This window comes from Dermacentor silvarum, chromosome 9 (genome assembly GCF_013339745.2).
Source record: "Dermacentor silvarum isolate Dsil-2018 chromosome 9, BIME_Dsil_1.4, whole genome shotgun sequence".
NCBI lineage: Eukaryota > Metazoa > Arthropoda > Arachnida > Ixodida > Ixodidae > Dermacentor > Dermacentor silvarum.
Window position 1 is genome coordinate 93,836,693 of NC_051162.1, and position 20,432 is coordinate 93,857,124.

A 20,432-nucleotide genomic window follows, 5' to 3' on the forward strand; every position below is an offset into this window, starting at 1 on the left:
TTTCTTACTGTGTTCAAAAAGTGTTTCAGGGCCCCTTTGACAAATCTTTAAAAAAAATGGGTTCTTTACTTGCCAAAAAAGAAACAGGCTATTCTCAGGACTCAGTTTATTTTCTAAGTGCGGTTATTAAGATATTTTTATGCAAGAATGCGAGTTCAACATTTCCTACTACTCCAGCAGCACAGAAAATTTGTTTGCAGGCTCTTGCTAACTGTTGTGCTTGTGTGTACTGAAAATTCCCCGATGGTTCGTGCCGCGGGAGCGTTTCGCGTTCGCCCGCTGTGCATCGTCGTGATGCCGTGAAACGCAACCTTGACTGCGGGACACCATCAGTTTATTCTGTGTTGTGCAAATTCAGCTTGATGCTTTCTGCCTACACGCGAGCTTAACCCATCACGTCGTGTAAACACGCAGACGAACTTGGCAGGCACACACATCACTTTTGCGATCCTCGGTTTAGCTCTCGTGTATGACCTGAAGCCATGCTGATGAGCCTCCCGCAAAGGTGTGCAGTCCACCGCTGCACCTGCCTTGGCTGTTAGGCCTAACCAGCGCTGTTTCGCCGAGTATCAGCCACAAAAGTTACGGTTTAGTGCCATGTCAACAAACATCTATTCACATTATCTCGGGCCTCATCATTAAAATATCTAGGCCCGTAAATCTTTCAGCAAACCTCTCCTGGGCTTCTCACATTACCACCGTCTGCGCCAGTGCTTCTCGATCACTGGGTTACCTGCGCCGGAATCTTCTAAACTCACCTACACTTATCCGTAAACTGGCATTTCAAACTTTCGTTCGCCCACGGCTTGAGTTGGCCGCTTCGGTCTGGTCTCCACACCAAAATTACTTAATTAGCATGCTGCAATCAGTCCAAAATAGAGCCACACGGTTCGTTTCCTGGAATTATGACTACCATTCTAGCGTAATTAAAATAAAGCTTCATCTTTCACTTCAGCTGCTAAGTAATCGCCATGACATAGCCCTTTTGTCATTATTTCATAAGCACGCCCACCACACTAACAAACGGTACCTACGCCTAGAAGCTTCATCGCACACGTCACATTGATTACACAATCATCTTAGCTTCACACGTATCTACGGTAAAACTGAAGCATTTAACTCGTCTGCAATTCCACGCCTGATTCGTCTCTGGAACAGCCTCCCCAATAATCATACTCACTGTTTGGTCTTCATTTCCTACTATTTTCGTTCATTGTTGTACATTTGTTTACAAACTTATCGAGCTGTTTCTATTGTTATAATACACAGCTGCATGTTAAAATTTTTCTTATTTTTAAGCTGTGCACCTGGCTACAGTTGTTTTTTGACCTTGATGTTGTTGCGAGTTTGTCACTTTATGTGTCGTGTGTACTACGTTCTATGCCCCCTTACTCAATGCCCCAAGTAGGGCCTTGTAAGGTATTTTACAAAAAAAAATATTCTTGTGTTAATACGTTGCAGGCATGGTCATCGTCCATGTCGCTTGCACTTCGTAGCCAAAACTAGCAAAGCCTAGTAGTCACCGACAGTGCCCAAACCACAAGACAAGCCAATAAGTCGTAAAGGCTCCACCTGTGACTTGTGTCATTTTGTGTGCGAGTTCGTTCCACTCTTACCATCCATCGTTCTTGGCCGGCTGATCCCATTGATAATGCGGGTGGAACGTCACTCTGACCATTGTTGAAGCACAAAAAGCGTGAAAAGGAATAGCGTAAGGCATGCACTACTAGAAAATAGTGGCCATGGAATATCCAGGTCAAAGACAAGCCTATGTGCGCATAGCAATACATTGATAAACTTGGCTAGATTTTCAAATAATCCCTTTCAAAGATACTTTCTGTTTCATGATATTTCGCGTGACTAGCACCAGACGCGTTAATGTGCGGCAGCGTTTCCGCAGTGTAATAAGATAGTGTGTTTTGCACTGTGCATAGAATGCTGTTGCTCGGAGGCACCGATGTGTCTTGTGCTAGTCACGCAAAATTGAAGGTGTCACCGAAAGTAACGATCCAAGAATATGGCACACCCTTTTTGGCAACTTGTGGAATGAAGTCACTTATTTATGGCAAATCCAGTATTTTGGACTCGTTTATTATTCTACCTTTTGCCGGTCCCCGTCGAGTCCGAATGATCAGTAGGCGACTGTAGCAGGCTGCCCATAAAAAAGCAACGTCCCACAGAACATATGTCTCACAGAATGAATTAAGTTTGTTCTGCAGTATCTACATGGGACCCCCTTCTCGAGCACTAGAACACTAAATGCTGCCTTCCTGGCACATGTATGCAAATACAGCTCTTGCATTCACAGTTCCTAAACAGCAATGCTCCTAACATTTCTGGCGCAGTGAAAAGATGAGGCAACTCACCGTCGGGGGTTCCCGGTTCTCTCCCCGAGACTCGACGGGTTCAGTAAGCTGTTTGCCCGGTTCTGGTGGCTCGGGTGGCGGAGGCGGCGGTTGGACAACCATCACTGCTGCGGACGGGCTCCGTAGCGACAGATCTACAAGGAGAGAGAAGTGACATGTATTTATTTCTTTTTTTTAATGAGTCATTCACGTACTCTGTCATGAAACGGAAATGCTGCCCATGTGCACGACCCGTCTAGTTTCATTCTCAGAGGCTAACTTTTGGAAAGATAGCGGCTGACCGGAATGCATTTTAGAGGTATGTGAATACCATACGGTAGCTTTCACATCGAACTGAACCAAATAAAAAGGCTGAACATCAAATCAAACATCACAATTGATCCAAACTTTGACGATTACATATGTTGTGCAAGAAACCCAGCTGCTGCCCGAGCTCAAGAGTTTGCCGTCACCATAGAGTTTCTTACAATTACTAGAGGGAACTGCGGCTCCAGTGTCAATGAAAGCTGCGAGTAGGTAATTTCAGCCAGCATGGGAATTATGTGCAGTACATGGATTTGCCTAAACTTCGTCCTTCTGGCTTTTAATGGCTTTGTGACTTTGCAAACTTCCAATGTTCAATAGATTACTGCGTTACAAGTAATTAACATCATTCAAGTTGTCCAACAGCAGGATTTGAACACAGGACCCCTAGCAAACAAGCCCGATGTTCAAACCACTGCACCCAAAATGCATGGACAAGTGGAACCACTACAATTAGCAGAGATTATGCATATTCACAAAGTCTTATTGCCTTCTGGAGTTAAAAAAAAAAGTATAGATTGCTTTGAAACTTAGGCCAATGAAAGCAGATAAAGCGTAATAAACCAAACCACAAAGATGTCTCAAGCCACAAGCATGAAGGTCGGACAAATCCATGTACTAAACATCGTTTACATGGTGGCTGAACGATTTCAGTGGCAGAGTTTTCTCTAGAAATTACTACAGGAAACTCTATGACTGTTATCACATAAGACTGTGTGTAAGTGGCGTAATTGCCGTATTTACTTGATTGTAACGCTAGGGGTGACTTTTTGTTGCGTCCAGCAAAAAAAAAAATGAAGAAAACCGCTAAAGTAACGCGAGACCACCGGATGCATGAAAAAGTCGCAGTTTCGCCCGAAAGGCAAAGCATAAATTGCGATAGCAAATTAGTAGAGAGCTATACGAAGTAAGGATAGTAGTTTTATCGGCTGCATAAACTCGGACATATTCGCTTACTAAATGAATTAACAAGCACGGTGTCAGCGCGCACAAACAAACATGAATAGATCACGCTCGATGACCGCAGACAACCACTGTTAAAATGCTGGCGTGGGCAAACGCGGCAACAGCAGTGAGCGAAGGTTCGTGCAGTCTATCGCTTAACAGAAACTGAGCGACGAAAGCACAGCACCTACAAAGGTCAGAGCCAGGTGGAGATCGCTTTCAAGATACGGTGTGCGCGACATCCCGCAGCCGCGCAAAATACAAGTACGCAGAGTAAAAGCCGCACCCCCTCTCTCCCGCGCTGACTTCTTGCTTTCCTCCTTTCGCGTGGGTGATTGAGTTGCCAGTTCCCCTTGCGCTCGGTCGCGAGATCACTATTTGGTGCCGCAGCTAAGCATTGCCTCCCCTCCCTCCCATTCCCCCATGGCCTTTCGCGCGGTGGAGAATGGTGGAGACGTCCCGTTTGCTCTCCGCCGTACGTTTGCCGTACCTTCGAAAGTGCGCATCTCTCGCGCACTTTCACTCGCACATTTCACTTGTTGATTAGAATTGGGTGCATCATTGCATTTTTTAGACAACTTGAATTTTGGTATTCGATTGTAGCGTGAGGATCGACTTCAGGTAGAAAAAAATCTGGAAAAAAACTCGCGTTACAATCGAGTAAATAGAGTAAGTGTATAAGTGGCTAATTTCGTAATTTGTATCCAACAATCATGTACAGAGGGTCCCGGGTAGGGTCTTGTGATCTTGGGACCCTCTTCTGCATATCCTTCTTGCTGTAATCCTACTTGAAAAAATAAATAAATGTTTGATTGATTGATTGAAAGTGCCAAATAAACAACCTTGGTACCTCGGAGTGCACATGTGCAGACCCTCTGCTCTTGAAGGATTACTAGCACATATTTTTAATGCTGTATAAATTTTATGGCATACTTTTTGCACTAAAAGAAGGGCAATAAGCAACTATTGAAGTTGAGAAACGTATATTTTAATTCAATGCTAAAGTTGCCACGAAATGCCAAACAGGGCATCGTCGGCGTTACTGTGATGTCATGACATCGGAAAATTTGCGCCGTCGCAAAGAAACATGGCTAGGGATGATGATTTTGCTTATAAATAATAATAATAAAAAATAAAACACAGTTGAACCTTGTTATAACAAATTCACATCTGACAAAAATAGCTTCGTTCAATATTCGTTATAAACATATACGAGGTCTGTTAGAAAAGTATCCCACCTTTGGCCGAAGGAAAAAAACTGGCATAACTGGAGTGTTGAAAACCTAATCACCCTCAAAGTAGTCTTCTTGGGACTCCACACACTTCTCCCAGCGGTGCTGCCATTGTTGGAAGCATTCCAAGAAGGCCCCTCTTTCGGAATGGAGTTTAGCTCAGCTGTCGTTGCAGCCATAATGTCCTCACTTGTCTGAAACCGCACTCCTTTCAATGGCCTCTTGATTTTGGGAAACAGCCAGAAGTCGCAGGGGGCCATATCAGGAGAGTAAGGAGCCTGTTGAACTACAGGAGTCTGGTTTATCGCCAAAAAAATCTGAAGCAAGTGCAAGGAATGTGCAGGAGCATTCTCGTGATGGATGCGCCAATTTCCTGTTGACCACAACTCTGGTCTCTTACGCCGCACAGCATCACATAGGCGACGGAGGACATCCCTGTAGTACTCTTTGGTGATTGTTTGCCCCTGTGGTGCGGACTCGTGGTGTACCACACCGCGGGAGTCAAAGAAAGCAGTCAGCACTACTTTGACGCTGCGCACTTGGCGGGCCTTCTTTGGTCATGGTGACGTGGAATGCTCACTGTGACGACTGGGATTTGGTTTCCGGGTCGTACCCGTACACCCAAGATTCGTCACCAGTGATTATGGTGTTCATGAAGTCGGGGTCACTGTTGGTAGAATCCAGCATGTCCTATGAGACTTCAACACGAAGTTGCTTTTGCTCCACCGTGAGCAGCTTCGGCACGAATTTCGGCGCAACTCTCTTCATGACCAAATCTTTGGTCATAATGGAATGTGCAGAAAAAGTGCTGATGCCCACCTCTTCCGCAATTTCTCGGATAGTCACACGACGGTCCCGCATCACCACAGCGTTCACTTCGGCAATGACCTGGTAATTTTGGCATGTTGATGGCCGACCCGAGCGTGGCTTCCTCTCCACCGATGTGCGGCCGTCTTTAAACCGGTTGTACCTTAATCTGTGTGCTGCTCATAGCGTTGTCACCGAAAGCCGTCTGAATCTTCCGAATGGTTTCTGCTTGTCAGTCGCCCAGTTTCTGGCAAAATTTGATGCAGTAGCGATGCTCCAGTCGCTCCGCCATTTTCCTTGCAATAAAGAAACCGACGAGAGCACTGCGCACTACCTCACTCAAATGCTGCGTCCCAGCGATTGACGCTAACGTGCAGGCGGGGAAAAATTCGCGCATGCGCATGAAGGTTCAAGGTTGGCTGATGCAAGCGCGCTTGTTTCATATCCATCAGGTGTTCGCAAAAAAAAAAAAAAAATGGGTTGGATACTTTCCTAACAGACCTGGTATTTGTTACACTGTAAAAACAATGAGACAATTTTTTACTTACTTCCTTACATCCACTCATTCGTAATATCTGTACAGTAGAACCCCGCTGTTACGTTTTTCACGGGACCGTAAAAAAAAAACGTAAGAGCCGGGAAACGCAAGAGCCAGGAAACAGGAAAAATTGAGAAATGGGAGTAGTGTTGAACTGCACACAATATTATTTTAATTCTTACGTGCGACAAAGAGTAGTTTCGCCCGACAGCCGAAGTATCGATTGAGGTGAGCTATACAAAGTAAGAATAGTAGTTTTATCGTCTGTATAAACTTGTAAACATTCGGTTATTAACTAATTAACGAACATAGTGTCAGCGCCCACAGGCAAACATGAACACATCACACTCGATGAGCGCGGACACGCGCAGTTAAGCGCCGCTGCAGAAGCGAGCGAAGTGACCTTCGTGCTGTTGTCTATCGCTTCAACCCTAACTGAGCGCCGAGAACACGCAGCACGCACAAAGCCACGAGCCGCCCCGCCGACGCACCTACACTGCGTAGAATCTACCCCCACGCAGATCGCTTTCAAGATAGGGCCCGCGGGACTGCGCGCGCGCCGCCGCGCAGTATGATGCCAGAGCACAACGCTGCCCGCTACCCCCCCCTTGCTGGTGCCTCGAGCGCAACGGAAGGAGGCGCGCTTCCTCTCTGCTTTTCTGTCGCGCGCGAGACGCGGTCGTCGGCTCCCCTCGCAAGCTTTCACTCGCACATTCAGCATATGGCCGCGCGGCTTCCCTCGCACGCTTTCACTCGCACATACAGCATACGGCGCGCGGCGACGAATGCTGTATGTGCGAGTGAAAGCTTGCGAGGGGAGCCGACGACTGCGTCTCGAGCGCGAAAGAAAGCATACGGCGCGCGGCGACGGCGTTATCGCCCTTGGACTTTATACGGAACATCTATGAGACAAAACCAATTTTAGGGCCGCAACGCGTCATAGACATCATCTTTAGATAGCAAAAGCGGATATCAAAGGCCATACTTTTGCTGGCGGAAACCGAAAATACGTAATAAATGTCGCCCCCAGCATTTTGGGCGGCCAATGCCATCGTCAAGCAACCAAGCCAAGCGACATGAAAAGTCAAAATGGCCGCTCGGGCCAGCGCGGTATGGCAGTTCGCAACGTATGATGCGGGAACGGTCCCACAGTTGCGACGTAACAGCGGAGTTACCAATGCATTGGGTTCTATGGGAGCTGTGCCGGGACCGGCCGAAAACGACGTAACAGCCGGGAAAACGCAGCACCCGGGAACGTAACAGCGGGGTTCTACTGTATTAGTTATACAGTCTACTTCCGTTAATTTGACCCTGACAGGACCGACGAATTCGATCGAATTATCCAGCAGTTCAAATTGAATAAGATGCATAAGAAAATACTAAAACACATGGCCAATTCTCTTGGCAGTATTTGCCAGTCTCACACAACCCGCGAATCAAACATGCACCCCTTTTTATGTGTCCAAAGTAGAAAACTAACGTAGAAATTACATGACTTACTGAGACATCTCGGAGATGACGGGCTGGGACTAGTAACATCATAACCGCTAATCACCATGTGCACACATCACCTGCTTAGGTGCTAGAGGCTGCTAATAAAAAAATTAGACAATCACCAGCACTGTGGCTTTATCAAGATTGCTTCCTGTAGTATACACTAGTCATTTGTTACCAATTTAAGCTAAAGTGAAGTTTTGTTGCAGTTGACTTTTAAGGGCTCAGATTCAGTATGTCGCAACACTGCCGCAACCTGCTCAACGAGTCTGACTGGTTCCGCAGTTAAGAACAGCAACGCTGTCTTGGACAATGAATCCCGTGTATCAGTCAACCGACCAGTTGCAACTCACCGAGGCCGTTGTCCGCGGTGGCTGGAGACGGCGTAGGACTACTGTCACCGCCGCTCACGAGACTCGAGCAGTCGGCTGCCAGCCTCGAGAGCTGTGCCGAGGCCTGCGGGGACGCTTCCTCCTCAAAGTCCTCGAGGTTGGCGTAGTCTGGTGCCGCCAGGGGAGCCGCGCTCAGCAGGCTCGCTATGCTCTGCATATCCTCATCTCTGCACAAGCACACGTACCGCGCATCAACTTGAGATTACGCTAGCTTCTCACGTGAACAAGGCGCCCAAGAAATGGATAGCAGAAAACAACGACAAAACCTCAAATGTGGGCTGGCAAAAAAAATTCAAGCCGAGTGCATGAACCTCTGGTATGAAGAAAAGCACAGTGAAACTTGGGTTAATTCAGTGCTGATTAGTTTGAACATGTGCATATTTAATACACATGGGAGGATTGCAGTGAACTATTACAGTCGACACCGGATATATCAAACTTGAAGGGGATCGCAAAATGGTTCGGTATATCAATAATTCGAAATATAAAATGTGCCTGTCTGAAGCTTATATGAGATCTCTGCACATCTCGGACAGCTTCCCGAGATTGTGAGAAGCGGGAACTTACCAATTCACTTCTGCAAGGCCATAAAGAAAACACAAACGTTCATCTATTTCTTGCTCCCAATGTTGCAAGTCACTCATGCTCTGAAATGGTCATTGATATACAGATTGCAACGCTAACCCTAAAGGCCACTGCGAGTCACCCGGATACGAGATTGTGATGTGCCTCATGCATATTGAAGCGCTTGTTGTGCGTTTTTATTCTAGATAAAGTAGAAATGAACACACTGCGGAAGCAACTTAGCCTGTATGAATGCATGCCATGCCGCCAGCAGCACACTGGTACTGCGAATTGCGCATGATTGTGCTCGGCCACGTGTCCGTACAATGCCAATAAAACAACATTTAAAGGGACGATCGTCGTATGTGGGCAGTGAGCCATGCAGACCATTATGTCGGGTTTCGGAACAGACTTCCTGCTGCAATCAGTCATCCTTGCTTCTCAACCACCCTAAATAGTTTGTGTGCCTTTTCTTGCCCACCGCTCGGCGCCCCGATATCTCGTGGCCAATACATCTCTTCATTGTCGGCCCTTCCCCTCTGGCCTCTGCATCGATGTCAGTCGTCATTACACACACACCATTAATTTCGAAAGTGCCTATCAGCTTGCAGAATGCCCGAGTCCATTCCCGCTCGTGTGTAACTGTGCGAGCACGAATAAAATGCGTTCAGCTCAGACCCGCGAATCGCACGACAATGAGTCTTGCGTGTTGCTGTTGCATTTGGGGTCTTTCCACGAAGCGCGGATGCGGAGTGTGGTAGTTTTGCTAAACTCAATCTATAATGTAAAGATCTGTCCAAGTGGCGGTTGGGGTTGAATTCGCTTCGGCCACTCACAAGAATCCTAAAACGCCATTCATGGAATACAAGAACACAAACCCGGCAGTACAGCATCTCCAGTTCAGCATCCCATGCTGGCACCACTCAGTGAAAAGATCCAAGTGACATCCAAGCTTTCTTGTGGAATGCATATTGGATCGGGGGGGAGGGGGGGGGGGGGGGGGGGGGGGCTTTCGCATTCTTGAAGCAGCGTGGTGATCTGCTCGTGCCGGTAACAGACAGCCGCAGTTTGCATGAGCCTTCCATATGTGTAGCGAACAAAATTGAGAGCACCCTGCTCCTTTTTACTCCGTCGCAAGTACTGACGTTCAAATTCAATCTCTTGTTTAACAGCATCTGCCAAATCAGTGCCCTTTCAAATTTACCGCCATTAAAAATTTCCGACGACACCATCACCATTAGGAGAAGCGCACTTGGCAGGGGTGCCAAGGGGATTTTGCAACTGTTTGATTTAGACAATAGTTCTATAATATCAGAGTTTTATATATCCAGGATCAACTGTACTGAGATGCATGGACAAAAATAACGATTAATTCTGCACCAATTTGGCGTGCGTCGATTACTACGATATTGGCACGTACGCCAAGCGTGCATGTGAAGTGTCAAAATGATAAGGGGAGCAATAGATGAATGCAAACACGTATAGCTATTGTGGCGGCCAACAATGTGACACTGCTAAACCATGAGAAGCGACAAAAATGTTACAAACCCACACAGCCTTCTCAATTACTTTCAAACAAGCTCTTGTATGCCATCCATACATTTAGCTTTCTCCATTACTCTCAAACAAGCAGAAGTGTTGTAAATTGATTCAGCATAATTATTCTGAGATAAGAATTATGATAGCGACCCAGCCAGCCTTCTGTAGTACTTCCAGACAAGCAGGGTCACCATTTTGTGGCATTGCCAGTTTTGATGCTATTGCCTTTTCGCTCTTTTCACACTCGCGAGCAGTCAGAGCTACGCTCCGCCCCATGCGGAGCATCGAACGCGGCCACTCACGAACGCGAATACTGTGAAAAGGCGTCAGCCTCGAAAAAGGCACCAGAAGTACGCTACCAGCTCACCCTGTTTACTTCGTTACTTTTGAACGAGCAGACGTGCAAGCAAATTACCCTGAGATGATAATTATGATAGCGACCCAGTCAGCCTTCTGTAATACTCCCAGGCAAGCAGGGTCACCATTTTGTAGCAATGCCATTTTTGATGCTAATGCCTTCTCACTCTTTTTGCGCTCACAAGTAGTCAGAGCGACGATACGCACCATGAGGAGCACTGAATGCGGCCACTCACAAATGTGAAATGCATGAAAAGGCATTAGCATCAAGAAAGGCATCGCTAGAAAATTAACGATCCAGGGGCCGTATTCTGAAACGTTCCACTTCGGCGACAGTTCACCTTCAGGTGCGCGCTGATTGGCTGGTTGACCAAAACTGAATGACGTAGAGCTCAACGAGCCAATCAGCTCATCCAATTTTGCTGAAACAGCCAATCAGCGTGGCCTGAATGTGAACTATCGCCGAAGTGGAATGTTTCAGAATACGGCCCCTGAAGTACACTACCAGGTCATCCTGCTTTCTGTATTACTCTCGGACGAGCAGAAGTGCTAGCAATGGAAACATACGTGGCCTTTCCCTCCCGCAGCAGGCTGCACGAAAGCGTGAGCAGTAGCTGCGCCTCAGTGCACTTGGGTGTCAGAGGTCGCATGTGCAGGACCACCTCCGTCTGCGTCGGCTCGGGCCGCGCAAACTTGGCCACGTTCACCACGCCGACGGCTACGTGCCGCCGCTTGCCTTGCGCTGAAATCTGCGGCAGCGGGAACGTTGGGAAGTGGTTCCCGGTCACAAAGGAGAGCCCTCCGAAATTAGAGGTACAAATGAGACACAGTAGAACGAAAGTTGGCCTGGAATGGCCTTCCCAATCACAATGTACTGACTAATCTTGCATGCCTCAAACCTGTCTTTGAGGAAACTGGCTCACTTATGCACCAGACACTTCCAATTCTCAATACAGTTTCATATGCCTGCCCTGTATCATTGTAATGTCCCACGTCAGGACCCTTGAGGTGCAAAAAAGAAAACAACCGCAAACCACGAGAACAAACAGGATCAAGGCTAGAACATCAAAGACCTTTGGAAGTCTATAAGTGCAGCATAGCTCCGAGACACCCATGCAAACAGCGATGCCGCTGCAAAAGTTGTGAACGATGAAACCTGGTGCAGCAGACAATGCTGTTACTTATGTATCCTGAATGTAACTCAATGAAATTTAATGTAAACAACTTCTTGTGCGCACTCTAGATCCCACAAGATCCTCTAGATCCCTGTTGAAGGATTTTCTGACACACTACAAAGATGTAACGAAAAGCGCTATTCATTTGTCCATGACCGCTTTTTAAAATTTTTGTTATAGAGTTATGTCTATGCAGAGCCAAGAAGTCCTTAACTCTTTCCGTACCGCGCCCATTGGTCATCATCAGCTCGCTATCGATGGTTTGAAACGCCGCTTTCGAGACCTTCCGTGTCGCTCATGGACATATTGCACTTTCAGACGTGAAGGAGGAGAATTATATTTTAGTTTTCTAAGCAGTTCTCTTTCTTCCCGTGAGGCGATGATTTTTGAATGCGCTCAGAAGTTTAGCGATTGTCAAAGCAGAAACCGAAAATGGCCGCCTGCTATCAATGGTTTGAAATGCCGCTTTCGGACCTTCCGGCGCCATCGGACACACCGCGCCATCGGACGTGAAAGGGGAGAAACTATATTTTTGTTTTATAAGCAGCCCGCTTTTTTTTCCACCAAGCGGCGATTTTAAACGCGCTCCGAAGTTTCGCGATCGTCAAAGCAGAACGTAAAAATGTCCGGCACCGGCACCAGCTCGCGTGCTTCGAGAGATCGCAGATATCACGATTCTGCTGCCTCTGCGACTGATCTTATTGGTGCAGCGAATAGCAGCGAGTCAGAGGACGCTGACTTTTCGTCGGACTTTGAGTCTGAAAGCGATGACGATGCAAACCAGCCCGAAACATCGGCGGCCGCAGCCTGGCACGCCCAACTGTAGTGCTTGCAGTTAAATCTTTGTAGCAGAATACCTGTTCCCCCCCCCCCCCAATAAAAAATTTTCATTTTTTTCGGAGATAGTGCCTATTTTAAACGGCAATACATTTTGTATATCTGATAATTTCCACAACATTTTTTTCTTAGTAGATAATAAAGTGTCTTTACAAACTTTGTTCAATTTTATCCCACAATCTTGATTTTGGTAATTTATAACTCTCTTATGACATACACCTCATTAATAAAACTTTTGTGCATGAAAAGTGCATTCATTCGGCTTTTTGTTTATGTATGATTTAAAATATTGAGTGCAGTAGTTCCTTCAGAAAAAAAAAAATCTGCGGTAACCTTAAAAAAATCCCTATTTTCCCCACGGTAGGGAAAGGATTAAAGAATGTTTCAACTAGCCTGCGTTCAGCCCCTGTCAAACTGTCAGCCTGACACCCTACCTAGTCTCTTCTCCACCCTTATTTATCACTAAGGTCGACATTTTTGATATGCCCCTAAAAACCACTGTGAGCTTGAAAATGTTTTACATAGTGGCAGTTGTGTACTAGTCTACAATGAGCATACAGCAAGAATTGTTCGAAATGATGCGCTTACAGGCGTACAGCGAACGTTAAGGGTAGCATTAACAGACCAGAAGCTCCTTCACTGCCCTCCCCTACAACCTTGCAGGACACTGAATTAATGGACGCTTCACAGCAGCATCAGTGACATGCAATGGGCTAGCCCTCATCAGAACAGGCAGCCGGTTCTTGTCACGCTGGCACTAATCACCCCTCGATGAACGACCAGTCGACAGCTTTTGCCCTGGTGGCATCACATGCAGGACCCTGTTGGCACTACAATGTGCACAGGCAGGAGAGGGAAATCCTCGAGAGGATTGCGGGATTGTTTCTTAAATTTGTGGCTTCCCCGCAGTGCGCAGAGCTGCCAAGCTCGTCAGATATCACCATAGACAATTTCTACTTAAAAAGCTGTCGAAATGTCAGAGGTGGTTTAGGAAACCGTTAACACGACCCAGCCTCTGCTTTTCATTCGTGATCCTGTGCAACGTAAAGTGCATTAAGAGAAACGAATTCCGGCACCACGTACATCTTCGATGACGAAGCTCCAATCCTTGTCCTCGAAGACGTTGCTGTTTGCATCGCGAAACAGCGTGACCGCCACCTCCACGTTCTCTGGCACAGGCCAGACAACGCGTCCCCGGTACGGATCGCGGATGGTAGGCTCCCATGACCTCGCCTGCATTGGAGGTCAAGCAAGAGTTAATTCATCACAGGGCTCCTTGTCTGTACACGTGTTGCAGGCATTGGCAACAGAGGTATCACAAGCTCAGCAAACTGGTACATGCTTGCCAAAAACTGTATGCTTGCCAAAAACTAAGCAGTGCAAGAAGAAGCAAACGAACATGGTCTCACAGCCAAATTTTATTTGGAAAGAACTGTGACTGCATCATATCAAGAAATCCGACATGCTTGTTATGTGAGGAAAACAAACAAAACAGTAAACAAATGTACGAGGCCACTTTTTCTTGAATGTTTGTTGCCTCTCCTATCAGATACCGACAATCTCTGGCATCCTATCTCGTGGGAGGCAATGCCTGCTTTAGGTAAGAAGCCCGCTCAGAGAGGGCGCCACACTTCTCTAGGCTGTGCCAACAGAATGCTGTGAAGTATATGCCACCTGTGGGTTGCCTTGCATAAAAATCTCATAAAGTTAGATATCGTATGGATACCGTGCTCACAAGGGTTTCAATGGTAATTCAGGGCGCAGGCTCCTTTGCCAAGCGTATCACCCCTGAAGTAAGCTGAACGCCAGGCTGGGGTACGCTTGTACCCATTTGAACCAGTGGGTGCCCGGCAGCGAATCGAACCCCCAACTTGGCAGCCCAAAATTTGGAAGAAAAAAATTGAAACAGAAAAGCAATCACATTCGATGTCGCGCTGTGCGCACTTTTCGCTTGCTGCGTACTTCCGCATGCCACTACTAGATGGCTAAAGCTGCCCGTTGACCTCTGATGCAATGGTACATTCGGGGATTCAGGGTGTGCACAAGTCAAGGTTGTGCCGGCACCATTTTAAACGAAATGTTCAGTCCCGCGTATGGGTCGCACCTCACCAAAATTGTGGGAAAAAAAAGTGCGGCCCTGACACGAGCCTATACGGTAAATGCATTTTCTTTCATGCTAAAATGCAACAAATTAGCAATGTTATCCCCAGCGGTTGCACGTTATTCACCCCTAATTACAGTGGAATCTCGCTGATACGATCTTAACGCGTACCGAAAAAGAAAATGTCTCATCCGAACACAGTCGTACATAATAAAAAGAAATGGTACATAAGAAAAAAACAACGTATTATCCCAAACAGAACGCATCGTGCAAAATCGCATCGAGATTCCACTGTATAAGTGGGACATGTTCAGTCATGGTAGCTGGCCCTGCATTTTAGCAATGGTGCTGCCAATTTTGTCCCGGGTTTACGCATTTTCTTGCCTACAGAAGCTGCATTCCTGGTAAAAGTGGGCCGGTAGACACTTCGGAGCTCCCACTCATCCCTTCAGCTTGACAATACTTCATGAAAGCTTGCGCAACAGATGTTTCCACTGACTCATACCTGGGAGGCCACCCGGCGTCCTCTCCGAGTCCATATGATCAGCAACTTGTGCGGCTGCCTGCAGAGAATGAAGCAACCAGATCAGGATTAGCCCTGGACACATTAGGCAGTCTGCATATGAACATTGAAGTAATTTTTTCCCCACAAGAGGTATTTAAGGTACAATCATTACTCTGATGTGCCATTTACCTCAGTCATGTACTCTTTGTGGCAAAAAAATTATGAAACACGCCGTGTTTTGTAGCTAGTAATCGGCGCAGTGACCCTGGCAAAAAGCAAATGACAAATCCCGGATGAATATGCTCCAGAAGGTATTCATGTAACAGTACTGGCAGAGGCTGCATTTTGTTAGCTAGATGTCTGCGAGAGACCACGGTGACGAGCAGACAACAGGTCATGGTTCCAGCCTAATATGCCCATCATGTCATTCCTATACTCTCCATGATAAGAAAATCGTGAAACCAGCTGCATTGCATAGCTAGCCATCTGTGCTATGACCATGGCAACAGGTAGACGACAAGCCAATGATGCAGGCACCTTGAACATATATTCATGTGCTTTATTACCTAAGGCTGTATTTTGTAGCTAGCTGTCCTTTGGAGGTCATGGTGACACGCACATGAAAAGTCACACATTTACACATGTTAACAATCCTTATCGGCTGACGCTTCCCATAGCTTATGCAGCGCTGACTAAAACTACTGATATGAAGTATGCTTATAGTTGGCAGTATTAGTTTTAATGCGGTAACACTTTTACACTCCTTGGACACTCCGAAGCAGGACTTCCTGGCAGTTTAAATCATGGATGCGGGACTTCAAAAAGCTGCAATGTAAAGCCACCTCCCCCACCTCCCTAACACATTTCTTTTGCATTTATACGGCTAAATCACCACAAAATTTCTTGTCCATGAATACATGCCAAATGTTACATATTTTTCACATAACGCTTCCACACATGTTCTGCACTAGAAAATTCATTCGTAGATTGTGACGCTGCAACTGTCATGGCTGCCTGGCCTGTGAAACTCTGCAAGTCTTGGGGACAAGGCTAATGAAAAGGGTGCAACAGTCACCCTTCAAAGAATCGGTGTGTGACTGCTGCTTCTGCTGCTAAATGCTTGTGTTTCTAGGTTATCGCATATGTACATGTGAGCTTGAAAGTCTGAGATTACAAACTGAAAATTCTGTCTATAGGTGAACTGCTGTGTGACTGGGTTGGTTGACTAGATGTTTTTTTCTTTTTCATCCCTCTATTCATTCTGTGTAGCAGAAACAATTCTTGCAATTCTGTGACATGTTTCTTGTAATTCATTAGGACAATATGCAAGTTTCTGATGTAGACCTGCACATGGTGTCCTACCAAGAACATGAGGTAGGTGGCACTGAAGCGAAGTTTCGGATCGGTGGCAGCACAAGTAGACAACCAGACAAGCAGATGACCAGCAGTAGCAGACGATAACATCGCGTGACAGAAAACAGCACAAAGAAGCCATGAGGAGGGTAGAACTAGTAAGTGTCATAGAACAAATCCACACTCAGTTGGCATGACAACCGTGCCAACAGGGGAGTGATAATCCTGTTGCCCTTTTTAGCCACCAGGTGACACCAGCACGCAAGGAGGCTGTGTGGAGCCACAGAACAAACAAACAAAAAAATAACGACAGGAGGAGAAACTGTACTCTGTGACAACGTGACAGATGCTCACGGTGTCAGAAGCGCTTGCATGTTGCTGCCACCTGAAGATGACAGCACCAATGTTACATGATCTCGCTGTCATCTTGTTCATGCTGTGCTGGCACTAATCAGAAGTCCTGCCTTTCCTTGATCCATGCCTGGAGCCTCTGTGACGTTGTTTGGCTGAATGAAAAAGGTTTGCAACATTCTCGGACGCTTCTCGTGCTATGCACGCGAAATTGGTTGCACACGCACCACTTCTTGCTACCGGTAACCGTCAGCTCCCGGTAGGATGCCACCAGTTGGAACTTGGCCGCATGCTTGTTGACACGCTGCAGGCGCTTCCAGACCGAACTCATGCCGCGCCTGGCCGTTTGACGAAACCTGCATGCCACAGAGGAGAAGAGGCAATCAGATACGAAGAATATAGAAAATGATAGGCCTGCCAAGCAAATGTATGTAACAAGCCCAACAGCCACTGAGACAGTGAAATGGCAGATAATTTTTACAGCGAAAGCTGTATATGGTGAGGCGAAACGAAAAGCCGTTCGCCACATGTTTTGATAAAGGTCTCCATTGGCTGCGCTGTCAGTTACGTCGTTCTCTACGTCACACCCAAGCGCGTGTGCCATTGGCAGCGTCGTTAGTGACGTCGTTCTCTGCGTCGTACCCAAGCACGCGTTCCCGCCATTGCCACGTTGACGCTGCTCTGCCCGCAACACTGCCTCCTTGGCTCGCCGTTGTCGCATGCATTCGATATCTCGAGTTAGCTCGGCGTCGTGGTTAGCAGCATCCCCCTGCCATTGGCGCTTGCGTTCCACTTCGTGATTTCAACGTGGACGTTTCGTCGCAGCCGAAGCCAAAGTGCCGCTCAAGAAACTCCCGCCGAAAGCGGGCGTTCGCCCCGGCGAACGTGTTCCCGCCATTTCCACGTTGACGCTGCTCTGATCGCAACGCCGCCTCCTCAGCTCGCCATTGTCGCATGCGTTCAATATCTCGAGTTAGCTCGGCGTCATGGTTAGCAGTATCCACCCGCCATTGGCGCTTGCGTTCCACTAGAAACACAATCATGTAACCAATAATTGAGAAACGCTTCAATACAGCGTCAGGATTAACCCACTGCTAAACACCGGGGCCACGCGTTTCAGCTTCGCTGGTTAACCCTCTGTATGGAGTGCTTGGGCTGTGATTTTTGCACATTATATATAAAGTGTTTACGACTCAGAGAAAAAGAGCATCCCATTTTCTGTCCCATCCCAAGAAGCGAGAAAAGGTACTGGGTGCTTTCACTGAGTGGAACAGTGGCAATATGCACTGACTATACAGAAAACGAATAAGAATGGAAATTTGTAGGCAGGTGCCTGCAAAGCTTAATGACTTATGGTGCTTTAGAATGTGAAGTTAAAATGAAATATACATTAGAGACGTCGCCCCAAAGAGGTACACAAAATGTTTCGCAGGATACACCCGCACAGCAGTCCGTTGTAATGCTGTAAAAGTACTTCCCCACCAGGCAGATTATGCTAGCAGACAGTGCGAGATTAGCATAAGCTTATGCTTTAATTTCCTTACAAAAGCTCCTTTAAAATACCACGACACATTCTGCTGAGATTGTTTCTGGATCATATTTATTTCCCTCTCTTTTCAAGTTTGCACACCATCAGAAGCACATCTATCTCAATTCCTGCTCAGGTGTTACAAATTATGCCCCGAAACATACTACCCTGGACCTTGTCACCACAGTAAATCGTGCCATATCCCTGGAATCGGCACAAAAAAGATAATGCCTCACGCAGAGACCCATCAGACTACTCTGGAATATATGCACAAGGAATACGCAGCTGCAATGCACCGTTTTCACGAATCACTCTACAACTCAATGTCGCTCATTGTGCCGACTTTTTGTTTGTGCCCTCTATAGGAAAGCGATTCTCATTTTGTCTTGAGCACTTGACATCATTCACGTCAGCTGAGCTATATGGAATTAAGGAGGCCCGTATGAATGTACTTTGAGAGCAGCTGCCAAGTAGCTGGGTGATATAAACGGATTCGAAAGCAGCCCCACAAAGTATGTGGAACAGGCACGAGCAATGTAACAGCGAATCTGCAGCCTGTGACATTACCTATCTTCACCACAAGGCCAACATTGCTGGGCATTGCATCACTTTCCAGCAGATACCTGGCCATGCCGGTATTTCAGGAAACAAAAAAGCGGATGAAGCTGCCTGAAATGAACTTGAATACCAAAATTTTAGAACGATATTTTTTTTACGAGAACCGGCGCTGTTAACATGGCAGAAAATATGCCTACAATAAAAAAAAAGATCGCCTCTGGAATCTGCCGCTTCACCAAGATTACCTTCTGTGGTCAATAGACCCTGAAGTAAGATCCAAGAATTTCTTGACCACTTCCTCACCACTTAGAGGCATTGTACCATCAGCTTCGACTGAAAGTAGCATTTACAAACAATTATCTGTACCGCATAGGGCGTACCGCTGATCCCTACCAGTGATGACTGTGGCAGCATACAGACAGTGGAGCACATATCTGAATTCCCCACGTACCGCGATGAGAGGCATTCTTTCTAACGCCAAATGGACATGACTTGTGACGATCCACTAATGTTACCTAGCATCTTAGGTCCAATGCCCAGTCCTTTCAAAACAGCGATGGGTCTTGGATTTATTGTTCCAGTACCTATCAGAAATTTTTCATCTTGGAAAGCCTTAAAGATTCACTATATATGGTATAGAAAAGCCTGAATTCACCCAATGTCTTACCTGTTAATATCATTATCAAGATTCACTCGTGCATTTCATATTTATTTTTATTCTCTTCTTTCCCCACTCTCCTCAGAAACTGTCAATCCTCTTCCCTCTCGCTGGTACAGAGTAGCCATGTCAGCAGTTGTATGGACACCGGCAAAAATCTCTTTTCTAATAAAGAGCTTCTCTGTCTCAATGTTTGCATTTCTTGTCTTTTACGTGCATGTTTATTTTAAAATGTTAATCTGGACATTGATCTGACTAAGACGGGTTATTTTCCTAGGAAGTGTTTTTTTTTTTTTTTTTTTTTATAAAAGAAATTGCACTCTCATGTTTTTCTGCCTGTTATACAAAATAAACACATAAATGTGCACTTTTGATGTGATGTCGTGCTCAATTGGGACTTGTATGGTGCACTCGTTACTTTGAACATTTTAAAAAAAATAAGAATAATGAATCGTTACCTACAGAACAAACTCCACGCTGAAGCAAGCCATGAGGATAAAATGGCGCTTCAATGCATGCAACAAGAGGGAAGGGGGGATGTCACGGCAGGCTGCTGACCCTAGTGGAGACAAGGTCAAGAAGACAACACAATTGTCTTCTTGACCTTTTTTTCTTTTTCTATGCTAGATTTCTCTATTGGACACTGTCATAAAATAAACAAGAAAAAAAATGGACACTTACCAACAAATGCACACCAATTTCTATCTCTATGTCTCAATTCTTTTTTTTTTTTTTTTTACTTCTCTCGATTCAATTGTTTACGCTCTGACGCATTCCTTATTACTACCACCACTAAGCAGGTGACCTGCATGACGCAGTCCAGATGGAA

The 20,432-nt window shown here is 46.3% G+C and overlaps 1 protein-coding gene across 1 annotated transcript in view; it reads right to left on the reverse strand.

Moving 5' to 3' along the window:
• Positions 1–20,432, reverse strand: part of LOC119463355 (EH domain-binding protein 1-like) — a 75,917-nt gene that overhangs the window by 53,032 nt on the left and 2,453 nt on the right. The window contains exons 2-7 of the mRNA XM_049656054.1: positions 17,087–17,215; positions 15,156–15,213; positions 13,633–13,782; positions 11,105–11,286; positions 8,039–8,244; positions 2,367–2,500 (exon numbers count right to left, since the gene is read on the reverse strand). Of these exons, the coding sequence (XP_049512011.1) occupies positions 2,367–2,500; positions 8,039–8,244; positions 11,105–11,286; positions 13,633–13,782; positions 15,156–15,213; positions 17,087–17,215 (859 nt within the window). The remainder of the gene's footprint in view (positions 1–2,366; positions 2,501–8,038; positions 8,245–11,104; positions 11,287–13,632; positions 13,783–15,155; positions 15,214–17,086; positions 17,216–20,432) is intronic.